General features: G+C 41.7%; 1 protein-coding gene across 1 annotated transcript in view; it reads right to left on the bottom strand.

The window, feature by feature from the left end:
- Positions 1-1,544, bottom strand: part of PARM1 (prostate androgen-regulated mucin-like protein 1) — a 108,166-nt gene extending 106,622 nt beyond the window's left edge. The window contains exon 1 of the mRNA XM_005608709.4: positions 972-1,544. Coding sequence (XP_005608766.1) covers positions 972-1,014 — 43 coding nt within the window. The 5' untranslated portion in view covers positions 1,015-1,544. The remainder of the gene's footprint in view (positions 1-971) is intronic.
- Positions 1,545-19,109: the final 17,565 nt, after the last annotated feature.

The raw sequence follows: 19,109 nt of genomic DNA on the forward strand, positions 1-19,109 counted from the left end.
CCTTGTCGGGCTGCATTTTCTGGAAAAACTGGGTACCCCAACTCCAGACTCAAAGCATTGTTCTGATTTTCTCTCCTGCTCCCCACCTCCAAGCCGAGCTCAACCCTCTTGCTCCCTCCTCCCCAGGCCCCTGCCAGAGGCTGCCCCGAGACGCCGGAGGCGCGCTTGGGGAAGCCGTCCCCAGGAAGTGTGTGTGTGTGTGTGTGTGTGTGTGTGTGTGTGTGTGTGTGTGTATGTATGTGTGTGTGTGTGTGTGTGTGTGTGTGCGTGCGTGTTTGGGGGGTCGAGTCAGGGGATGCTAGTTGTAGCCAAATTCCCAGTTTCTGAGATGGCACGCAGTTTTGGAGGGTTCTAATCCACAAGATACAACTGCAAACTCCCAGCGGTGATCGCGAGCTTGAGCTGGGTCGGGGCAGCTGCCCTTGTGAGGGTTAGGGTAGCATCGTCCCCAAGCGTAACTAGGAAGGGAAGCCGGGGACCAGAGACCGCCAAGTCTCGGGGAACACACAGCCATTGCTTGAAGCCTTCCCAGATGCGATTCCCGCTACTTCTCCCGCGTTTTCATCCCTTCCCGGGGCCAACCGCGCCAAGAAGTCCGGTGTTCGTCCCTGGCAGGGAGTGCTCGGAGACCTGAGAAGCCTCGAGTCGCAATCAGTGTCGCCCACCCGGGGTTCGAACGCATCGCGCAGCCACCTGTTCCACAAAGCCCAGAGTTTGTGCAGGCGCGGGCTGCGGCAGGAAGGACCCTGTCATCCCCTTGGTCCCGCACCGCCCAGGATCTCTAAGGGCGCACATCCCCCCAAAAACAAGTGCGCACATACCTTCGCGCAACCCCGGAGGCTGGCACCACTCTGGCCACCAGCGCGCGGCGACTTACTTCCCGGTCTCCCCGCTTCAGCCCCGGCCCCAGCGCTGGCCGCCGGGGTCCATACCGCGCCCGGCCCCTCCGGCAGGATGGCGCCCCAAAATACCTGCTGTGAAGATGCAGAGAGCGAAGAGAGTCTTGCAGCCCATGGTACCCTGGTGCTCGATGCCGAGCCCGACGCGGGCGGCGGGAGAGTTTGCCGGGACTGACGGAGCGCACGGGGCGCTGGCGGCTCCTCGTCCGCCGGGCTGGCTGCGGCGGGAAGCGGGAGGCGCGGGCGGCTCGGGCGGCGGGCGGGGAAGCGAGGCGGACGCGGCGCGGCTCCGTCAGCTGCGCGTCCTCCGGCGCCCGGCGCGCTTCTGCTCCATCCCAGCCGCCCGACCGGGGCCGCCTCCGCCACCGCGCCTGCCGCGGACAAACCCCTCCCACCCGGGCCCCGCGGCGATGACAAGGCCACCCCCTGGCCTACCCTCTCCCAGCGGTCGGGTCCCGGGAGCCCCGGCCCAGGGCGGCCTCTGCTGGACAGTCAGGGCGCGAGATCCGAGTTTTCACTGGGTTCAGCAAACGTGTGGAGCGTCTAGCATGGTGCTGGAACTGAGGGGATGCAAAGAAGTGTGAGCAGATCTCTGGCTCAGGAATTTATATCAGCTTTTCTTACATGAGCTTACGACCTCTGAACAGGTGATCATATGCCATTTTAGGCGTCACCTCGAAAAGCCAAGGTCCCACCCTTGTAAGAGAGCATGCACATTTCTTTCCAAGTACGAAAAACTTTTCATTTCTCCCAGTGTTCCTGCGTGTGAATTAAACTCTCACACACATTCAGCCCCACTGCCCTCCCTGATGCCTGAGCTAAGATGTCTGCTATCCTATTCAGCTTCTAACTAGAAGAAATAGTACTGATGTCAGGCAACAGTGATCCTTGAATAACTATGAGCCAGGCACCGTTCTAGGTGTTGTATCATGACTCCTTCTAACAATCCTGTGACATAAGAATTGTTGTTATTCCATTTTACAGATGAGAAAACTAAGGCACAGAGAAGATAAGTAATGTGCTCAAGGTCCCATAGCTGGTAAGATCTGGTCCCCATAATTGAATAGCTTTGCAACAGGGCCATAAGAACAAAGTGATTGCTGTGTGCTGGCCAACTGTGGGGTACAGGTATTAACCAAGCCAAGTCCTCACAGCACAGCAATCTTTTGAGGTGGGCACTATCATGTTTTTATTCTGAGGGAGGAAATGGAAGCACAGAGAGGTTTAAGTACTTGCCCAAGGTCACACAACTAGTAGAGGTACAGGTAAGACACCTGCCCAGACATCCTGGGTCATCCCCTGAACTATACTCCTTCTTCAAAGCCCACAGTGTTTGTGTGTTGGCACAGATCATAGCTGGCCTTTCACCTAATCCTCCCCACCACCTTAGACTTGCCTGTTTCTCACACTTCTATCAGACCAGATGCCAGATCATCTCCCAATATCTGTTACTATGCGGCTAGTGGTCCCCCAGTCACTGGAGCTGAGAAGTGGCAGGAATTAATGAGCCTTCCTAAAGAATTGATTTGCTCAGCACCATTAGTAGCGCTGGAGAACAGCTCTCTTTTTCTGTGACTTCTTTCTCTTTTGCCAGAGCCTCAGATTTTATTTTCTCATTCTTTGGGGCCTCTTCACTTTATTTGTGACGACATCAATTCCTCTGCCTGACCCCACCATTACCCCTTGTAGAGCTTATCACGCTTCCACAACCAGATTAAACTGGGCTCATAGTTTTTCTTTTGTCTTGGTAAATTTATTGGTTGTTGTTGGAATAAGAAGTAAAAGATATTATGACCAAGTGCCCATCTCCCTTTTCTCCTCCCCAGCCAGAGAAACTGCAAATTCAATTTGTTAAACAGGTTCAAAGAATGTGCTTTGCACCTTGAGGTTCTTCCAGTTTCTACTGTAATCTACATGATTATGAAGAGTTTCTGCACTGGGGCTGTGGTTGTCATGGGGGCAGGGACCACACACAGATGGAATTTTACAGGGATGTTCTATAAGGCACTGGTGCTTTTAAATAGGGCCATTTAAGTAAGTGACTCTATGAGAGAAATACAGATTTTTCAAAACTACTTCGCAGAAGAAATTATTCCATTGGAATTCAACAAAACCTTAATGGAGTCCCTCTGGAATGCAAAGCATGTGTGACTCCAACCTTGGTATTAAAGATGGTGGTTCGGTACCCACAGAATGGTGATCCCCACATACGAATCAGTTGAAATCTCCAGAGCTTTTCATTGTACACACAGTTGAGTTGAAAATAATTTCTTTAACTAAAATCATGCATTTTTATTAATGATTGAAACTTTTAACTTGCTAATTTAGTGAAAACATGTTTGATCACTTACCGGGTGCCAGACCTCATGCTAGGCTGTGGGAATGTAATAGGTTGTAATAGTCAGGATAAGCTGGGTTATGCGGCTGTAACAAACCACCCCAAAGTCTCAGAGGCTTGAACCATAGTGGTTCATTTCTTGCTCATCGACATCTGCCGTGGATCCAGATTACTCCCTAGAGTAGCTATCCTCTACATCACAACTCAGTGTTGTACCTCCATATCAAAACCTGCTTCCCTGAGACAGGGAAAGAGACATGGAGAGTTAAGTGCAGCATTTAATTCTTCCACCTAGAAGTGACACTTCTGCTTGTGGGTTAAAGCAAGTCAATGGCCGTGTTCAACTTCAAGAAAGTGAGGAGGTACAATCTTCCCGTGTGCCTAGATGGAGAGGAGAATTGGATGGAGCAGGGAACAGTTGTGTTGAGTGCCACAGTGGTTAATTGTCCCTGCCATCAGGAAGCTTATATTCTAGTGGCAGGGAGTCAAATTCTTGCATATATTTTCGTGATTGTTCATTCAATGTTTATTACCTTAAATACGATGAATAGTAATGCCCACTAGGGGCCAGCACCGTGGCAGAGTGGTTACAGTTCCATGTGCTCCGCTTTGGCAGCCCAGGTTCTCGGATTCAGATCTTGAGTGTGGACCTACTCCACTCATCAGTCATGCAGTGGAGACATCCCACATACGAAATAGAGGAAGGTTGGCACAGATGTTAGCTCAGGGCTAATCTTCCCCAAGTGAAAAAAGAGGAAGCTTGGCAATGGATGTTAGCTCAGGGCGAATCTCCCTCACCAAAAATAAAGATAAATTAAAAAAAAAAAATCCACTAACATTTATTGAGCTTCTGCTCTCTGTTAGGAATTGTTTCCAGCATTTTATGTAACCTATTTAAACTTTATGCTCTATAAAATTATCCCAATTTTACAAATAAAGAAACTGAGAGATACTTAAAGAGAGTTTAAGTCTGAAGGAAATCAAAAGACGCTATGAGATATTATAGCCCGGGGATTTGCACTCCTTACTAGGGTCAGGGGTGGAATTTGCATGTAACCCGTTAGTCACACCTTATAGCAAAAGCCAGTTTCTCCACAGAATTCTCTTGGTTCTTTCATCATGCTCCACTGGGATAAAATCTAAGCTAAATCTGCCTTTTACTGACTTCCACTCTTTTTTGATCACTGTTGAAATGAATTTCTAGGATTGTAGACTTTCAACATCTTTAGAAAACTGCCCTTGGTTGACTTAGTTTTCGACATCCTGAATTCGTTATAATTTGTAGATAATGTCAGATAACATATGTCAGATGATATAGAAGTGTTAGCCCTGGACTCTCGGATGCATCATGGCCGGGGAGAGACAGAATAACTTGGTTGAGAGCTGAGCCAGGCAGCCTGGGCAGTGGTTACAGGCTGAGTTCTGATTCTAGCCCATGGCCCCTGACAGCTGGATTCTAACCCGCCCTCTGCCATCAACTGAGGGGCTCTAATTACACAGCGTCTTTACGCCTCAGTTTCCTTCTGGCATGATTGGGAAGATTGAATGGATTATATATGTGAAAGGTTTGGCATGTTCTGAGTGCCCGTAAATGTTAGCTATTATCAGAGGAGAAACTTTGAAGCACATTTGAAAAACATTTTTGGATCTGAAGTGTTAGGAGAATCGTTAATGTCTGCGGCAGCTTGTTCTTCACACGGGCAGTTGTGTGACTTGGATTCTGCCCTCTGTAATCCTGCAACAACCGAGCTGCAGGGGAAAACTCTAAACTGTCTCTGACAGCTCCTACCCCCTCCCTCTGCCCCAAAGGCAGGAATGCAGCAGCCTGGAGTCCCTGATATATTTTGCGTTGGTTTCATTTCACTTACGGAGTTGCACAGCAAAAACGTCTCCCTGGGTTCCACTACACCTCCCTACATCAGTTTCCTCTTCTCTTCTTAACTCTGATTCCCTCTTTTTAATATTAATGGCAAAAAAGATGAAAGGCGGTTATGCAACATGTGCATGAGAGTAAATCTGGAACTTTACCAAGAAATATCTGCCTGAACAAGGGCAGTTTCAAAAGAGTGTGATGAAACTTGGTTGTTTCCCTGATTTAAATAAACTTGTTTGAAGCTGTATGAGCTCTTTGAAGACACTAAACCATGTTGCTAATTTTTGTTTTAATTAAGGAGGAAGCCCTTAAAATATTTCAAGAAGGAAGAAACCGGCTTCTTGGAGGTGATGCACATAATGAAACCTGTTATTTAAACAAGTCTAAAAGTTGACTAAGTCAGTCAGTACTGTAGATTTGAATTGTTTAACAGAAGTAAAATACAAGTCACATATATAACTTTAAAATTTCTGGAAGTCATAGTTTAAAAAAGGAGAAAGAAACAGGTGAAATTAATTATAATAATGTGCTTTATTGAACCCAATATATCTAAAATATTTATCATCTCAACATGTCATGAATATAAAAAATATTAACGAGATAATTTACTTTCTTTTCCTCACTCTAAGTCTTCAAAATCCAGTGTATTTTTTTGGAGGGGGCCAGGGTGGGGTGGGGAGGACTGAGCCTGAGCTAACATCGGTGCCCTGCAGCATTAACCTGCACGGAGGTCCGTGCTGGCATACCCCAGGCCACCAAGCCAAGCACGCAAATGTTGCCACCACTGGGCAGACCCCAAAATCCAGCAGATGTTTTACGCTTATACATCTCAGTTCAGACTAGGCACATTTTTAATACTCAGTAGCCAAAGGTAGCTGGTAGCTGTCATCAGGGACTGCGCAGCTATAGAACATTGGCCCAGTCTCTTGCCTTGCCTCATGGATATGTTCTGTAAACGTACACAGCAGGCTGGTGGGGCTTTCTTCACTGACAGTGGAGCAGTTGGAAGCCTAAGACTTGCTGACTGCATGGCCTCTGATCCTCATTAACCTCTCTCTCTGATTCCTCTTCTATGAAATGGAGATGATGATGATAATAATGAGACCTTGCTTCAAAGGATTATTGTGGGATTTAAATGCATGGCAAGTATTTAGAACAGACCCCAGACAGAGCAGAGCCTTGATAAATGGTTGCTGTTATATTTGCTAGGAATAATTACAATGATGATGAAAAATGATTATTAATAGTAAAATCTTCCCAACCGTCGTTGTAGTATTAGACATTCCTCACTACTCAGAGGATCGGCAATATCGCTTGGCCTTAGAAGTCTATGTATGCATAGTTTAGAGCAGCATTTCTCGAGCATTTTGGTCTCAGGACCCCTTCACCCTCCTAAAATTGATTAAGAACTCCAAAAACCATTTGTTTATGTGAGAGGGGCTTTTTAAGGGCCCTTTCAGATAATGGTAGTTTTTATTCTTTTATATTGCACCAAAACTCAGCAAGCAGTACTTTCGTAAAAGCTAGCAAGGATGTGGAATCTAAAAGCATCTCAATGAAATTTTCATATTCTATGACATTAAAATTCGTTACTCTATCTTGCGCTCTGAATGTGTCTTTTACTCATGTATGATCCTGTAACATCATGCATTGGTCATATAGAAAATATTAGTTCACTGAGTTATGCAGACCTTCCAAATTTTAAAACATCTCAATGTACAACGTCAAAAAATCATATTTGTTAATATATCCACCTATATCATCAGAAAAGTCTTTAAATATTGGGAAACTGTCAAGTTAATGGTGGAGGATACAAGTTTGACAGAATTCTAATTTTCACTAGAAAGCCTTTATCTTATCATTGGCACCAAATGCTATTGTTTTCCTTGAAGTGACAAGCTAACTTTGTGGAGAAAATGTCTTACAAATACCAAGTCTGAATAACCCTAGTTTGTCTGTTAGTTGTTCTTTCAAGTAAAAATTGTATTTCACAAAAACAAGTGGTTAGTTCAGCTTGTGACTCTGGTCATCACATAAGTGCATTTCCTTGAGACAATCTTCTCACTTTGGCTACAAGCAAACCTGCTTTATGCATCCTTCCCATTATTTACATAAAGTATGAAAAAGGTATGTATGCAAGATCAAGATTTAATAAAATTAATGATTTTTACTACTTCTTTAAGGACATTCTTAAGGGAAACTTGCTTTTTTTCCCCCTTTAACTGGACATGCTTGGCGGTTAAGAATACAGTGACTATTGGTATAGTTTGGTACCACTACCTTCATTTATGCTGATACCGGAAGTTTCACCCACAAATGCTTTTGTATCATCAATGAAAACGTTAAAAAATTTAAAAAATATACCAAAAAATAAAGAAAGGTAAAAAGTATCTTAATATTACTATGAAAATAGTTTTGGCTTTGCAGACCTGAAAGAATCTTGGAGACCTCTACGAGTCTGTGGACCACACTTTGAGAACCGCTGGTTTAGTGAAACATCTTAGAAAATTGCTAAGGACATCAACTGTTTGATCTGTCCAGAGCAGCCTTTCTTCAGAGAAATGCTCTTTTCCCTTCCCTAAGCAAGTGGTTCTAATGGCGGTTGCATCTTCCTGTGGAGCCTGCCTCTTTTGCCCCAGTGATTGGTATAGGATGGGCATCAGACCCTGTTTACCCTACTCAGTGCACTTTCCCAGGATTCTTAAACTTGGCACCAGAAACCGCCGTGATAGTTGCTCTCTGGAGACGAAATTATGGGGCTTTGGTACTTTGGTGTACCACTCCAGTATGTGGTAGGATCTGGTCTGAATTAGGATACAGAAACCTGATTCTCCGAGAGAAGCAGAAATGAGAGAAAAAAGACCTGCTCGCATTCCAGTGTCTAGTCACACTTGTCTCTGAGGTACAACCACACTTTGCCTTTCCCACCACACTGTGAGCATTTCGGTAAATTTCCTCTTTTGGTCAAGCTAGCTCAGAGTGTGTTTCTGCTGCATGCAACCAAAAGCAATTGACTAATGCAGAGGGCAGCAAAAGCTAGTTTCCAAAGTCATTCAGTGGTTAATAATAGTGATTGAAAACAGGTCTTCCCATTCAGGAAAATTTCATTCTCAGCTCTGAGCTAAAAAAAATCATAATAAAACCATACCACTGCAAAGTTATGGAACTGATATGTGGCAGAGCAAGTCAGGATACTCAGCTTCTATTTCTGAAAAAATTCACATAACTGAAAATGCTTAAGTCCATCAAAGCAAGTGAAGATCATCTTTGACACTACAAGATTAATAACAAATGACAAATTCCAATAATTTCCACAAGTAGTTGTAATGAAAAATACAATAAATAACCTGGACTTTAAACACCTTACATTTTCACAATACTTGTAAATTTATCCAATTAGACCTTTTTTCTGCTCTACACATATTTTTACCATCATCATTGCAACACATCCTAGTAGATTCCACTTCAGGTTGTACTGATTTCATGTTTTCTTAGGTCCCTTGAAAATAGTCTTGATTCTAGTTTTATTCAGACTACTCATAGAGTCTAATTTTTCAGCCACTTCAAACTTGGTATTGAATCCTCAAATAAGTACAACTGAGCAGTAGCGGTGACATCTGTTGATGCATCAAGAGCCAAGGAAAACCAGTAGAAATCATTTTTCTTGTTTTTAAGTTGACTGTTGATGCTGCTCCTAACGTCCTCCACTCTTTGAGCAACTGTTCTCACAGAAAAGCCAATTGTCCAAACAAGTTCATTTTCTCTGGACATCTCTTATTGGCTACTGCAATGAAATACAATTTAATTAACTCATAATTAGTAAACAGTTTTTCTTGCTTGGCTAACAAATGTACCACTTGGAAAATTACTTTGGTTGCAGCTTCATTTTCACTTTTAATTTTTGTGGAAAAATTCCGATCTAATGTGACATTTGTTTTAAATTTTCTAATTTTTCTGACTGTTTTGGGAATACTGTGCACTGGCCATTGGCAAAATAATCCACTCTCCATTGTGCCTCAAAACTGTCATACTTGGAGTCTACTTTTCTTTTTCTTTTCTTTTTTCTTCTTTTTGATAGGATGGGTGTACTATAATAAAAACAAAATAAAATAAAATGTGGTGGTGTGATGATATGTGTGGCTCTCAAAATTCTGCTCAGCGATGTCTTCATCACCATGAGTTTTAGTGTGAAGCCTTGAGGGTGCCGCACACAGTCTTTGTCACAACTACTCAACACTAACACTGCTGTTGCAGTGTGAAAGCAGTTATGGGCAATTCGTAAGCAAAGAAGGGTAGTGTGTAGCCGTGTTCCAATACAGCTTTAGTTATAGGCACTGACATTTGAATCTCATATAATTTCCGTGTCATGAAATATTCTTCTTTTGATTCTTTTCAAACATTCTGAGGTCACAGGCAGTACAGAAACAGATTTGGCCTGCTGGCCACAGTTTGTCCACCCAACCCTTGCTCTAGAAAAGATTGCATTTGATTCTGCTAGAGATCCTGGATTGGTTCAAACTGATATCAACTTCAAACTATTAGTCTGGGGTTTCTTTCTTTCTTTCTTTCTTTCTTTTTTTTTTTTTTTTTGAGGAAGATTAGCCCTGAGCTAACTACTGCCAGTCCTCCTCTTTTTGCTGAGGAAGCCTGGCCCTGAGCTAACATCCATGTCCATCTTCCTCTACTTTATATGTGGGATGCCTGCCACAGTATGGCTTGTCAAGTGGTGCCGTGTCCGCACCTGGGATCCGAACCGGGGAACCTGGGCCTGCTGAGAAGCCGAATGTGCAAATTTAACTGCTGCGCCACCGGGCTGGCCTGTGGCCTGGGGTTTCTTGAACAAAGGGATGTATATTCAGACTGCAAATCCATGTGAGGTTAGGGCTATAGTTCTGACTTATGAGGGAGACTATTTCTCTTATTGCTATTTTTATTCTTTTTTCACGAGTAGCTGAGCTGAGGCCCTGACGGACAAATTACCTTTTATGTCTCCGTTTACCATCAGCAATATTTTTTTTCCAGCCTACCTTTTTATTTAAGTTGTAGCCACTCTTCAAGTGCCCTCACTTTATGCAAAGAACCTAATCTCATTACTCCAGTTCATGCAAGCCGGGCCCTGATGTCTCGTTCTCCATGTGGTCGTTAAACCTGGGGCCTCTACGGCTTTAAGAAACTGGGACCACTCTCATTACAACTTTATTCTCTTCTTTTTGTCTGTGTGTGTGTGGGCGGGGGAGTGGGGATTTCCTTTACTTTCTTGTGAGTCCAGCTATATATTTATAAAAAGTTTATAGTAGTTTATCCAGCATTTTAAAGATATTTTGGATCCGGAAGGTTTTTTCTTTTTTTTTTAAAGAATAACTAGAACTACATTTCAGCAAATGTGAAAGTGTCTTGCATTTTCTTGGTCTTTTTTCACTTCTTTTCTTTTCTTTCTTCCCTTTACTTTCTCTAACTCAATTTCTATTTTAAGCCTCCCATCTCATTAGGCTGGTAGAAAACTTTAACCCTAGTCCTTGTGATTTACCCCCAACTTTCTGGATCTTTTGGCCATAGTTCCAGAATCTTACCCAATGCTAAAGGTTGGAGGAGGGGTGAGAGCCCTAGTTACTGAGTCTTTTGTCTATTTTGAAACCCAGGTTACTACTGAGAATCAATCACTCTCTTCAACGTGGCTCTTCAAATCTAGGGGCTCTCCATCAGGGTGGGGGTGTAGGAATTTTTGCAAGGCTGCCTAGGTTCCCACGAAGGTAGTCATTTCATTCCTGAAGTCTTCCGACTCCTCTGGTGGCTTTGCCTAGGAAGTCCCCTCTGCATTTAGACATCAGACCTCTCTGTTCTCTCTATTCAACTACCCTCTAAAGTCCTAGAAATGCTCTTGTTTTAGGGATATCATTTCCCTTTCATGATTCCGACTGAGATACTTTGTCTATACCCTAATCTTCTCCCAGCTTTAGCGATTCAGTCTTTGGAAACAAAGATTACCAAGCTACTTCTGATTTTTTGTTCTGCACGGTCCTTCCCTCCCTGTCTCTTCTCTACCAAGCTGGTGATGAAAACTGGATTGAGGGCTGGCCCTGTGGCCAAGCAGTTGAGTTCACATGCTCCGCTTTGGCATCATGGGGTTTGCTGGTTTGAATCCGAGGCATGGACCTACCCGCTGCTCATCGAGCCATGCTGTGATGGCATCCCACATAGAAGAACTAGAATGACTTACAACGAGGATGTACAACTATGTACTGGGGCTTTGGGGAGGGAAAAAAAAAAGAGGAAGATTGGCAGTAGATGTTAGCTCAGGGCAAATCTTCCACACCAAAAAAAAAGCAAAAAAAAAAAAAGAAAACTGGATTGACCACTTGCTTGAATGGGGGCAGGGGAAGAAAGAAGTACAGCAATAATATTAATAATGAAAAGATTAATAGTTTAAAATATTTTCCTGCCACACATTTCAGAGGTACTGGTTCTGAAAGGAAATAGTTCTGATAAAAGCTAATGGTGGCTGGAATAGAGCAGTGACGGTCAAGATGGAGAGATGAAAACAGATTTGAAATACATTTTGGAGGTAAAAGCAACAGGACTATTGACTGATAACATGATGTGGGGATGAGGGAGTGGCTGGAATCAAGTGTGACTTTCAGATTTCTGCTGGACCAAACTGGGGCCCCATTTACTGAGCTGTGGAAATCTGAAGAATTAAAGGATTTCGAGAACCTTCTCATATCCGTTTTTCTACTTGAATATAGGTTCATGCCTCAGTTGTCTAAGATAATGAATAGAATGCCTAACAGTTAAAGGCGTAAAGAACTACCCCTTACTGCTAGCCTCACTGTCTCTAGTCCTCCACAGTTACCTTAACAACTCAGTTTATGTTTCAACTGAGCAATATTTTGAGCCGCATAAAAGAGATTACTGAATATCCTTTAATTAAGGAGCCCCAGGATGTATACTTCTGTTTGTCTTGACTATTTTACAACTGTGTGGAATTGTAAATATCTGTAGAAAATGCAAATATTATAATTTTAGTCCATATAAATGCAAATTTTGTTCATTGAAATGCAGTTAACTACAATTCTGTGGATATTGAGCAGTTTTGCCGATTTTGCATCCATTTATAAATTCATTTCAGCATTCCTTGTCTGGCCATAAATGTATGGTATTTTGAGTTCTCTGAGTCCGTTGTAATATCATACTGGTTTCCTCATTTATGAAGGAGTTAAATAAAATCTTTGATATATATTCATTTTATGAGTCATGATTTTTCCTTTCAAAATAATTTTTAGCAGATTAATCACATTTTATGATATTCAATATCTTTAGTCTAAATTTTTTGAATAATAGAATAATTATTAATATAATTAATTAATATTATTAGTAGTTATATTGAAGTTGGGTAAAAATCTTGGAGATTTTTGTCTACACTGTTCATTTCACAGATGAGCAAATTATAGCACAGAGAGCTCAAGCCATGTGTCCAAAACTGTAGTCAATCAGGTTCAGAGACAAACTTAACCCAGTTCAGACAACTTCTAGTTCCGTACTCTTTTCATTCTACTCTGTAATTGAATGTAATTTCTTCTCCTTCTTGTCTTTGTGAACGTAGGCAATCCATGAGGCTTTGTAGAGCGGTTGCTTCAGGAGAATACATTTAAGCTCTAATCACTGTATGTGTGTCTTCAGGAAAAATCATGAATTTGGAAAGCACAAGAGCCTCATTTGAGGCTGAGAAAAAAAAAAGACCTGCTCAAATAATATGTTTTCATTGTATGTAACACTTATTGTTAACATGGCCAACACAACTGGCTTTGAAACTTAAGGGTATTCCTCCTGCTCCACCTATCCTTCTGGATTCTGTCAATGTGACTTTTCTTTGGTTGTTTTGAGGGTGAAAATATTATTCTATTTGTTGAAGTTACAAATGCTGAAACTTTTATATTCAGCGTACAAATTTTATTCTATTTATTAATTAGTCAAATTTTATATATCATTTTTAAAGTTTTGGATAATAGTTAATCTCCTATACTACACAAGTCAAACATAAGACATTTTAAACTACAATTAAAAATTTAATGCTTTATTTCCCTTTTAGGTGTTTCTGTTGTCAGGCTTAATGAACAAAACCTCTCTGAATTCTTGGATAATTCTTTTAAATCTAATAAATTAAATTTGAAAATAGTGACTCTTAAGTTCTTTTATATATTCTGGTAATTTATAAACTAAGAAATTTTCTGCTTAAAATCACCAATCTAGGGGTTGGCCCCATGGCCGAGAGGTTAAGTCCTTGTGCTCTTCTTCAGCGGCCCAGGGTTTCGCCGGTTTGGATCCTGGGTGCAGACATGGCACCGCTCATCAAGTCATGCTGGGGCACCATCCCACACAGAACAACCAGAGGCACTCACAACTAGAATATACAACTAGGTACTAGGGGGCTTTGGGGAGAAGAAGAAGGAAAAATAAATTAAAAAGAAGATTGGCAACAGATGCTGGCTCAGGTACCAATCTTTAAAAAAAATCACCAATCTAAATTACGCATTTATATCTTTTAAAATAGAATTATAAAATGACTATACTAATAGGCCAATTCTTTGAAATTGTACAAGTACATAAAATACAAAATATGTAGACATTTCTAAACCACAATTATTATGATTATTATGGGTTTATTATAGACACAATTCTCTCAAATATTTTAAAACTTAACTCTAAATCTTCTTGGGTTTAAAATCTATTTAACTACTACATAAACATTTATCAAATCCTAAGACATTTTAGGGAAACCTTCTCACATATGTAATGACTAGAGGTATTAGCTGAGGTGATGACTGGATTCTTGTCTGCAACCCCAATTACTAGAAGGACTTCTTAATTTAAAGAGTTTGGTCTCCTAGTCCATGTAGTTCACATCTCTCCTCTGGTCCTGAAAATCTTTTTTCCCATCTAGATGGCTTGACTGAATTTGGCATCTCTTTGGCTCTTAACGTAGTTGTAAATCCTTTGAACTTGACAGACTTTCTTTCATATGCTTCTATTTGGTAGGACCGTCAACTCCTAAAGCTGTAAAAATGACATCCAGTCAAATCCTGGAAATCTGGTGTCCTGGGGTGACCACTTGATCACAAATTTTAAAGTCTTTCTATTGTCAAGTTCTTGGATTTCAAGCCACAGAAATTGATTCCAGCTAACTTAAGACAAAATGAGTTTATTTGAAGGATATGGGCAGTTCAAAATGGGAGGGAAAGTTAAACATCAAGCCTCAAGAACCAGGACCCTCTTAAGTAACAGGAACTAAAGGACTTTTCTTTAGCAATCCCCCTCAGGAGGTTCAGGAAGAATTATCTTCTTCCATTTTTAGTTCTTAAGACTATTCATACAAGATTAAAAATCTTAGGTGAATGAGTCTGATTGGTCAACTCGTGTCAAGTGCTACCACCCTGGGCAGGGAGGTCCCCAAAGGAAAACAGATGCTACCACCTGAGAAGTGAAAAACTGAAACTGAGAAGGCTAACAAAGATAGCTCTACAGTCTTGGGGGATAGAAATTGTTTGGATAGCTCTGATTCCTTTCAAGCCAATAAAAACAGACCCTTTTGGGTAATCACTGGAATGCCAGTGGTATTGTAAACCTAATCTCAATAGTTAACCAATTTTGATGTTATTACCATCCTAAACAGAACTCATCCTAGAAAACAAACTTGTAGCAGTGTAACTTTTCTACTACAATTGACTCTTATATCATTTAATCCTTAAATTAGTAAGAAGTCACTTGTGTGGAAGGAAAATAAGGCCATATAAATTATTGGGTCAACCCAATTGCCTTTGGCTGAAGAGCATAATAAATCTATTCCCTGAGGCAGCGAGTGTGTGATAGGTTGCCAGAGATGACATAAATAACTGCTTCTTCACTCCGTCAGAAACCATTGGATGAGAGCCTGTTGATTATTCAGGAGAGTAGGGTCATCAAGGTAGCCACCATCACAGAATCAGCACCACCTGCTTTTGACAAAGCACCGCACATTCAACTTGTTAAATCAATGTGACCTCACAAGAATATTATCCTGTAAAAATATGGTTCTATTGGCATTTGCATTAAAATAGGAATCCATTTCCCTCTAGTATATCCAAGTGGAGACTATGATTTTCAATAAAATCATTTTGACTTTACTTGCAATATTTTTCTCTGTTTATTCCACTTGGCGTTGGGTATACACTTCCTATTATTTCAGAAATATTCTGTGCTTATAAAACATCCAGAGAGACTAACTAGTAGTTCTTGTCTTTAGATGTTCACTGAAATCAGTTAGAGACCCTAGCACTATTCCTTGTCTTTGACACCAATAAAAAAACATACTGAACTATAGTTTAAAGTCCAGTGCCGTCTTTCAAAAATTTTTTTACACTTTTAAATATTATTTCAAAGCGATTTATGGGTATGCAGTCATGCTACCCTAGGTTATGATACTGATAATTAAATAAGGGTAGGTTTGGTGATTAGAAGTGGACTTTGGCAGCCAAGACAACATTAAAAACACTTAGGCCATTTTTGGTATATGTAAAATTTCAACACATTATAAAAGATCTAACAATAACACAATAAAGCTACAGTAGGTTCAAAGAGAGCTTTGTGGATGTTGCTCTTCATAATGCAAGACATCAGTATGAGGAAGGCCTTATTAGGGCCATGATTCCACGTGCAGAATGAAGCATAAGTTTGTGCAATTAACTAGCAATGTGCAGACCAGAGAATTCGGGCTGTGATGCTTTTGGTAGGGTGGGTTGTTTTAGCTTGAACTGTCTGATTGGCTAATTATGTGTTTGTGGTTAGTTGTATGTCAGTTATCCACTAATCATTTGAACTCTCTTTTTCACATGTGATATTGTCACTGGGAGGAGGGTGACCAGACAAGGACTTCATTTCTTGGCACCTTCTCCTTGTTTCCAGGTGTGGCAAATGATTACTCTGTTTGAATGGGGTTCGACCAGAAGTGATCTCTGTCCCTTCCAGGGGGGGACTTTTAAGAAATAGATGTGGCTTCTCTCCTGCCTCTCTCTCCTCCCTTCTCAGGATAGAAGAAGCCTGGGGTCTGAGTCACCATGGAGGAGATCACCTCTCCCCAGCTAGGAACACCTGTATTAAACTATTTCGTGAGCGGGCAACCAACTTCCATTGTATTATACCATTGTAATGTTAGTGCTTTTGTTATCAAAGCTAGGATTACCCTCATTACTATGGTATCTTTAGCAGGATACTTGTGTGATCTTCTCCTTTAATCTGTCCTTTTCATCATCCATCCATTTGTCTATCCATCCATTCATTCAACAAATATTTATCGAGTGTATTATTTGCCAGGCACTATGCTAGGTATATAGTAATGAAAACATTAGCAGGATCCTCTGCTGTTTACAGTGTAGGGAGTGGATTCATTGGAATGAGTAGGGGAAGGGAATGGGAGAAGACAGATACTAAAAAAACATCAATTGTGGGGTTTGCCCGGTGGCACAGTGGTTAAGTGCACACGTTCCGCTTTGGTGGTCCGGAGTTCGCCGGTTCGGATCCTGGGTGCGGGCATGGCACGGCTTGGCAAGCCATGCTGTGGCAGGCATCCCACATATAAAGCAGAGGGAGATGGGCATGGATATTAGCTCAGGGCCAGTCTTCCTCAGCAAAAAGAGGAGGATTGGCAGCAGATGTTAGCTCAGGGCTAATCTTCCTCAAAAAAATGAGTCAGTTGTAAGTGTGATGACTGAAACGAGAAGCATAGGCTGCTCTTAGAGCATATATGCATGGGAACGCCATCCAAACTAGGGAGTCAGGAAGGCCTTTCTGTGAAAGTGACCCATAAGTGTAACTTAGAAATTTGAGTAGGAATGAACCAGACAAAGCCCGGGAAGTCTGGGGGAACTGAGAGAGAGAGCATTCTAGGCAAAGACAATACCGTGTGTGAAAGCCCTTAGCTTAAGGAATATGTCTGGCATTCAGTCACGGAAAGAAGATAGTGGCTGATATATTACTTCACTTATAGCATCCTTTAGTAGACAAACAAACGAAAGCATTAACATTTTTGAAGGTGTTTGACATGATGGCTCTTCCAATTCAAACACTGGCTTTAGTGTTATCCGAAATGTGAAGCTAATGAGAGCAGTTAGTATGGCCTGATTCTGTTTTTCTTTGGTAGGCTGTCCTGTGGCTCCATCAGCCTAGAAACAAGCCAGCTGATTATGAACAGACTTTAGCAGCTGTCCTTTATCGGTGTGGCAGTGATGCGTTTCTGATACCACAGCAGTATCTGTTTTAAATATTTTGTCCTGTTATTTTTTTATATAAATGCACCTCCAAATCAGCACCTAAAATTGGTCAGGCTGTGTTGATCCCACTCTATTCTTTCTACTCTTCCTCTTTTCCTTCTCCTCCTCTTCCTTCTGAAAGACAGTTAATTATATTTCTTTGGGTAAAAATTATGATTGATAGGCAAAGAATATATTACATTATTGTATTGTACATTTATAGGAACTCATGATGAATAAAAAGCAGTTAATGATGAACCACAGAAGCCCTTATGTCACCTCGTATCAAGAAGCCATGGTTAATTGTGTCCTAGAAATATTTATCATATCAAAAGTACTCCTTCTTGAGCTCTCCCCATCTGCTCCTCCGGTCGTTGATTTCCTCAGGTCTAAGACAGGCATAGGACCCAAGAGGAAAGCAAATCAATTTGGCAAACATCTCTGCTGAGTCATACTATAATTTTGTAAATCTATAAAGCACAAAGCAGCTGAAAGATTTGTCTCTCAAAAGAGAGTCAAGACGAGTTTTATTAGACTTGGATTAGGTTTAGTCGTTCGGGAGAAACCAATTGAGTACCTCTCAGCCTAAGAGAGTATTGCTCACCAGAGAGCTCTCCTCTATTTCCCTCCAGCCTTTTGTGTATAACAAAAACAACTGTTATAACAGCTATCAGTGATTATATCCTATTACGTTCCAGATCCTGGTCAATTTATTTTCTCCAACAAAGCAGGTTGTTTTGCCAGCCTTGTTTTGACTCAGCCCTGGTCAGGGGGAGGCTGAGGGTTAGTGACTAGATGAGATCTGTTGCTCTAATTACTACAGACAATCAGACAATGAGATTATTTTATGTTGGATGAACAATGACTTGTCTGGTTTTTATTATTTCCATTTTATGGAAGACACTAAGACTCACAAATGTTAATTGGCTTTCCCCAGAGTCACATGTCGAATGAGTGACAGAGCCCAGAAAGTTCCTAAGCCCTTACTCTTTCCTTCAGCAGTGCTGCTTCCTAAAGCTGCCACTCATCAAGGGCCTCCCAAGTCCCTGTCCCTCTGTTATGTACTGTATACATCTGCCATCTGACTTAATTCCTCCTCATCTGGAACCACAATGTATGAACTGAGGCAGCTCGTCCCTTGCCGGCTGTGGACTTAACTCCCTCTCCATAGGGCCCCTTTGCTGTCCTCCATGGCTTTGTAATCGACCAACTTTTTTCAATTTGGCTGCTTCAGGTTTCTCTTGCTAGGATTTGGCAGCTCAGCTTCTGCTTAAGCTTCTTCGCTCTTGAACCCATGGTGTGACTGATTTGATTTTGGTTTTGGATTCTCCACTGATGGGTTGGGCCACCTGGCCTCACCCCATAACTTGGAGACAAGACTCCTGGTTCTGACTTCCCAGCCCCACGACACCGTCTGATCTGGCCTCCTGCTCACCAACCCCAACCCTGCAATCCACTCACTCCTGCCCCTGCACTAACCAGCAAGGGAGCAAGAGCAGGCTGGTAAGACAAAGAGAGTGAGCTTGGAGTCAAGGTGCTTAATCTTTCCAGAATTCCACTTGTTACTTGTAAAAAGAGAATAATAATAGACACTCTACAAGATTATTTTGAGGATTAAAGAGGTAATAATTTTAAATGGACCCAGCACATAGCAGTCACTGGACAAATATCATTATTAGAATCACATTAAAGGAGTTTACCTTTTAAAGCGCTTAGAACTG

This window comes from Equus caballus, chromosome 3 (genome assembly GCF_041296265.1).
Source record: "Equus caballus isolate H_3958 breed thoroughbred chromosome 3, TB-T2T, whole genome shotgun sequence".
In the NCBI taxonomy this organism is placed as follows: domain Eukaryota; kingdom Metazoa; phylum Chordata; class Mammalia; order Perissodactyla; family Equidae; genus Equus; species Equus caballus.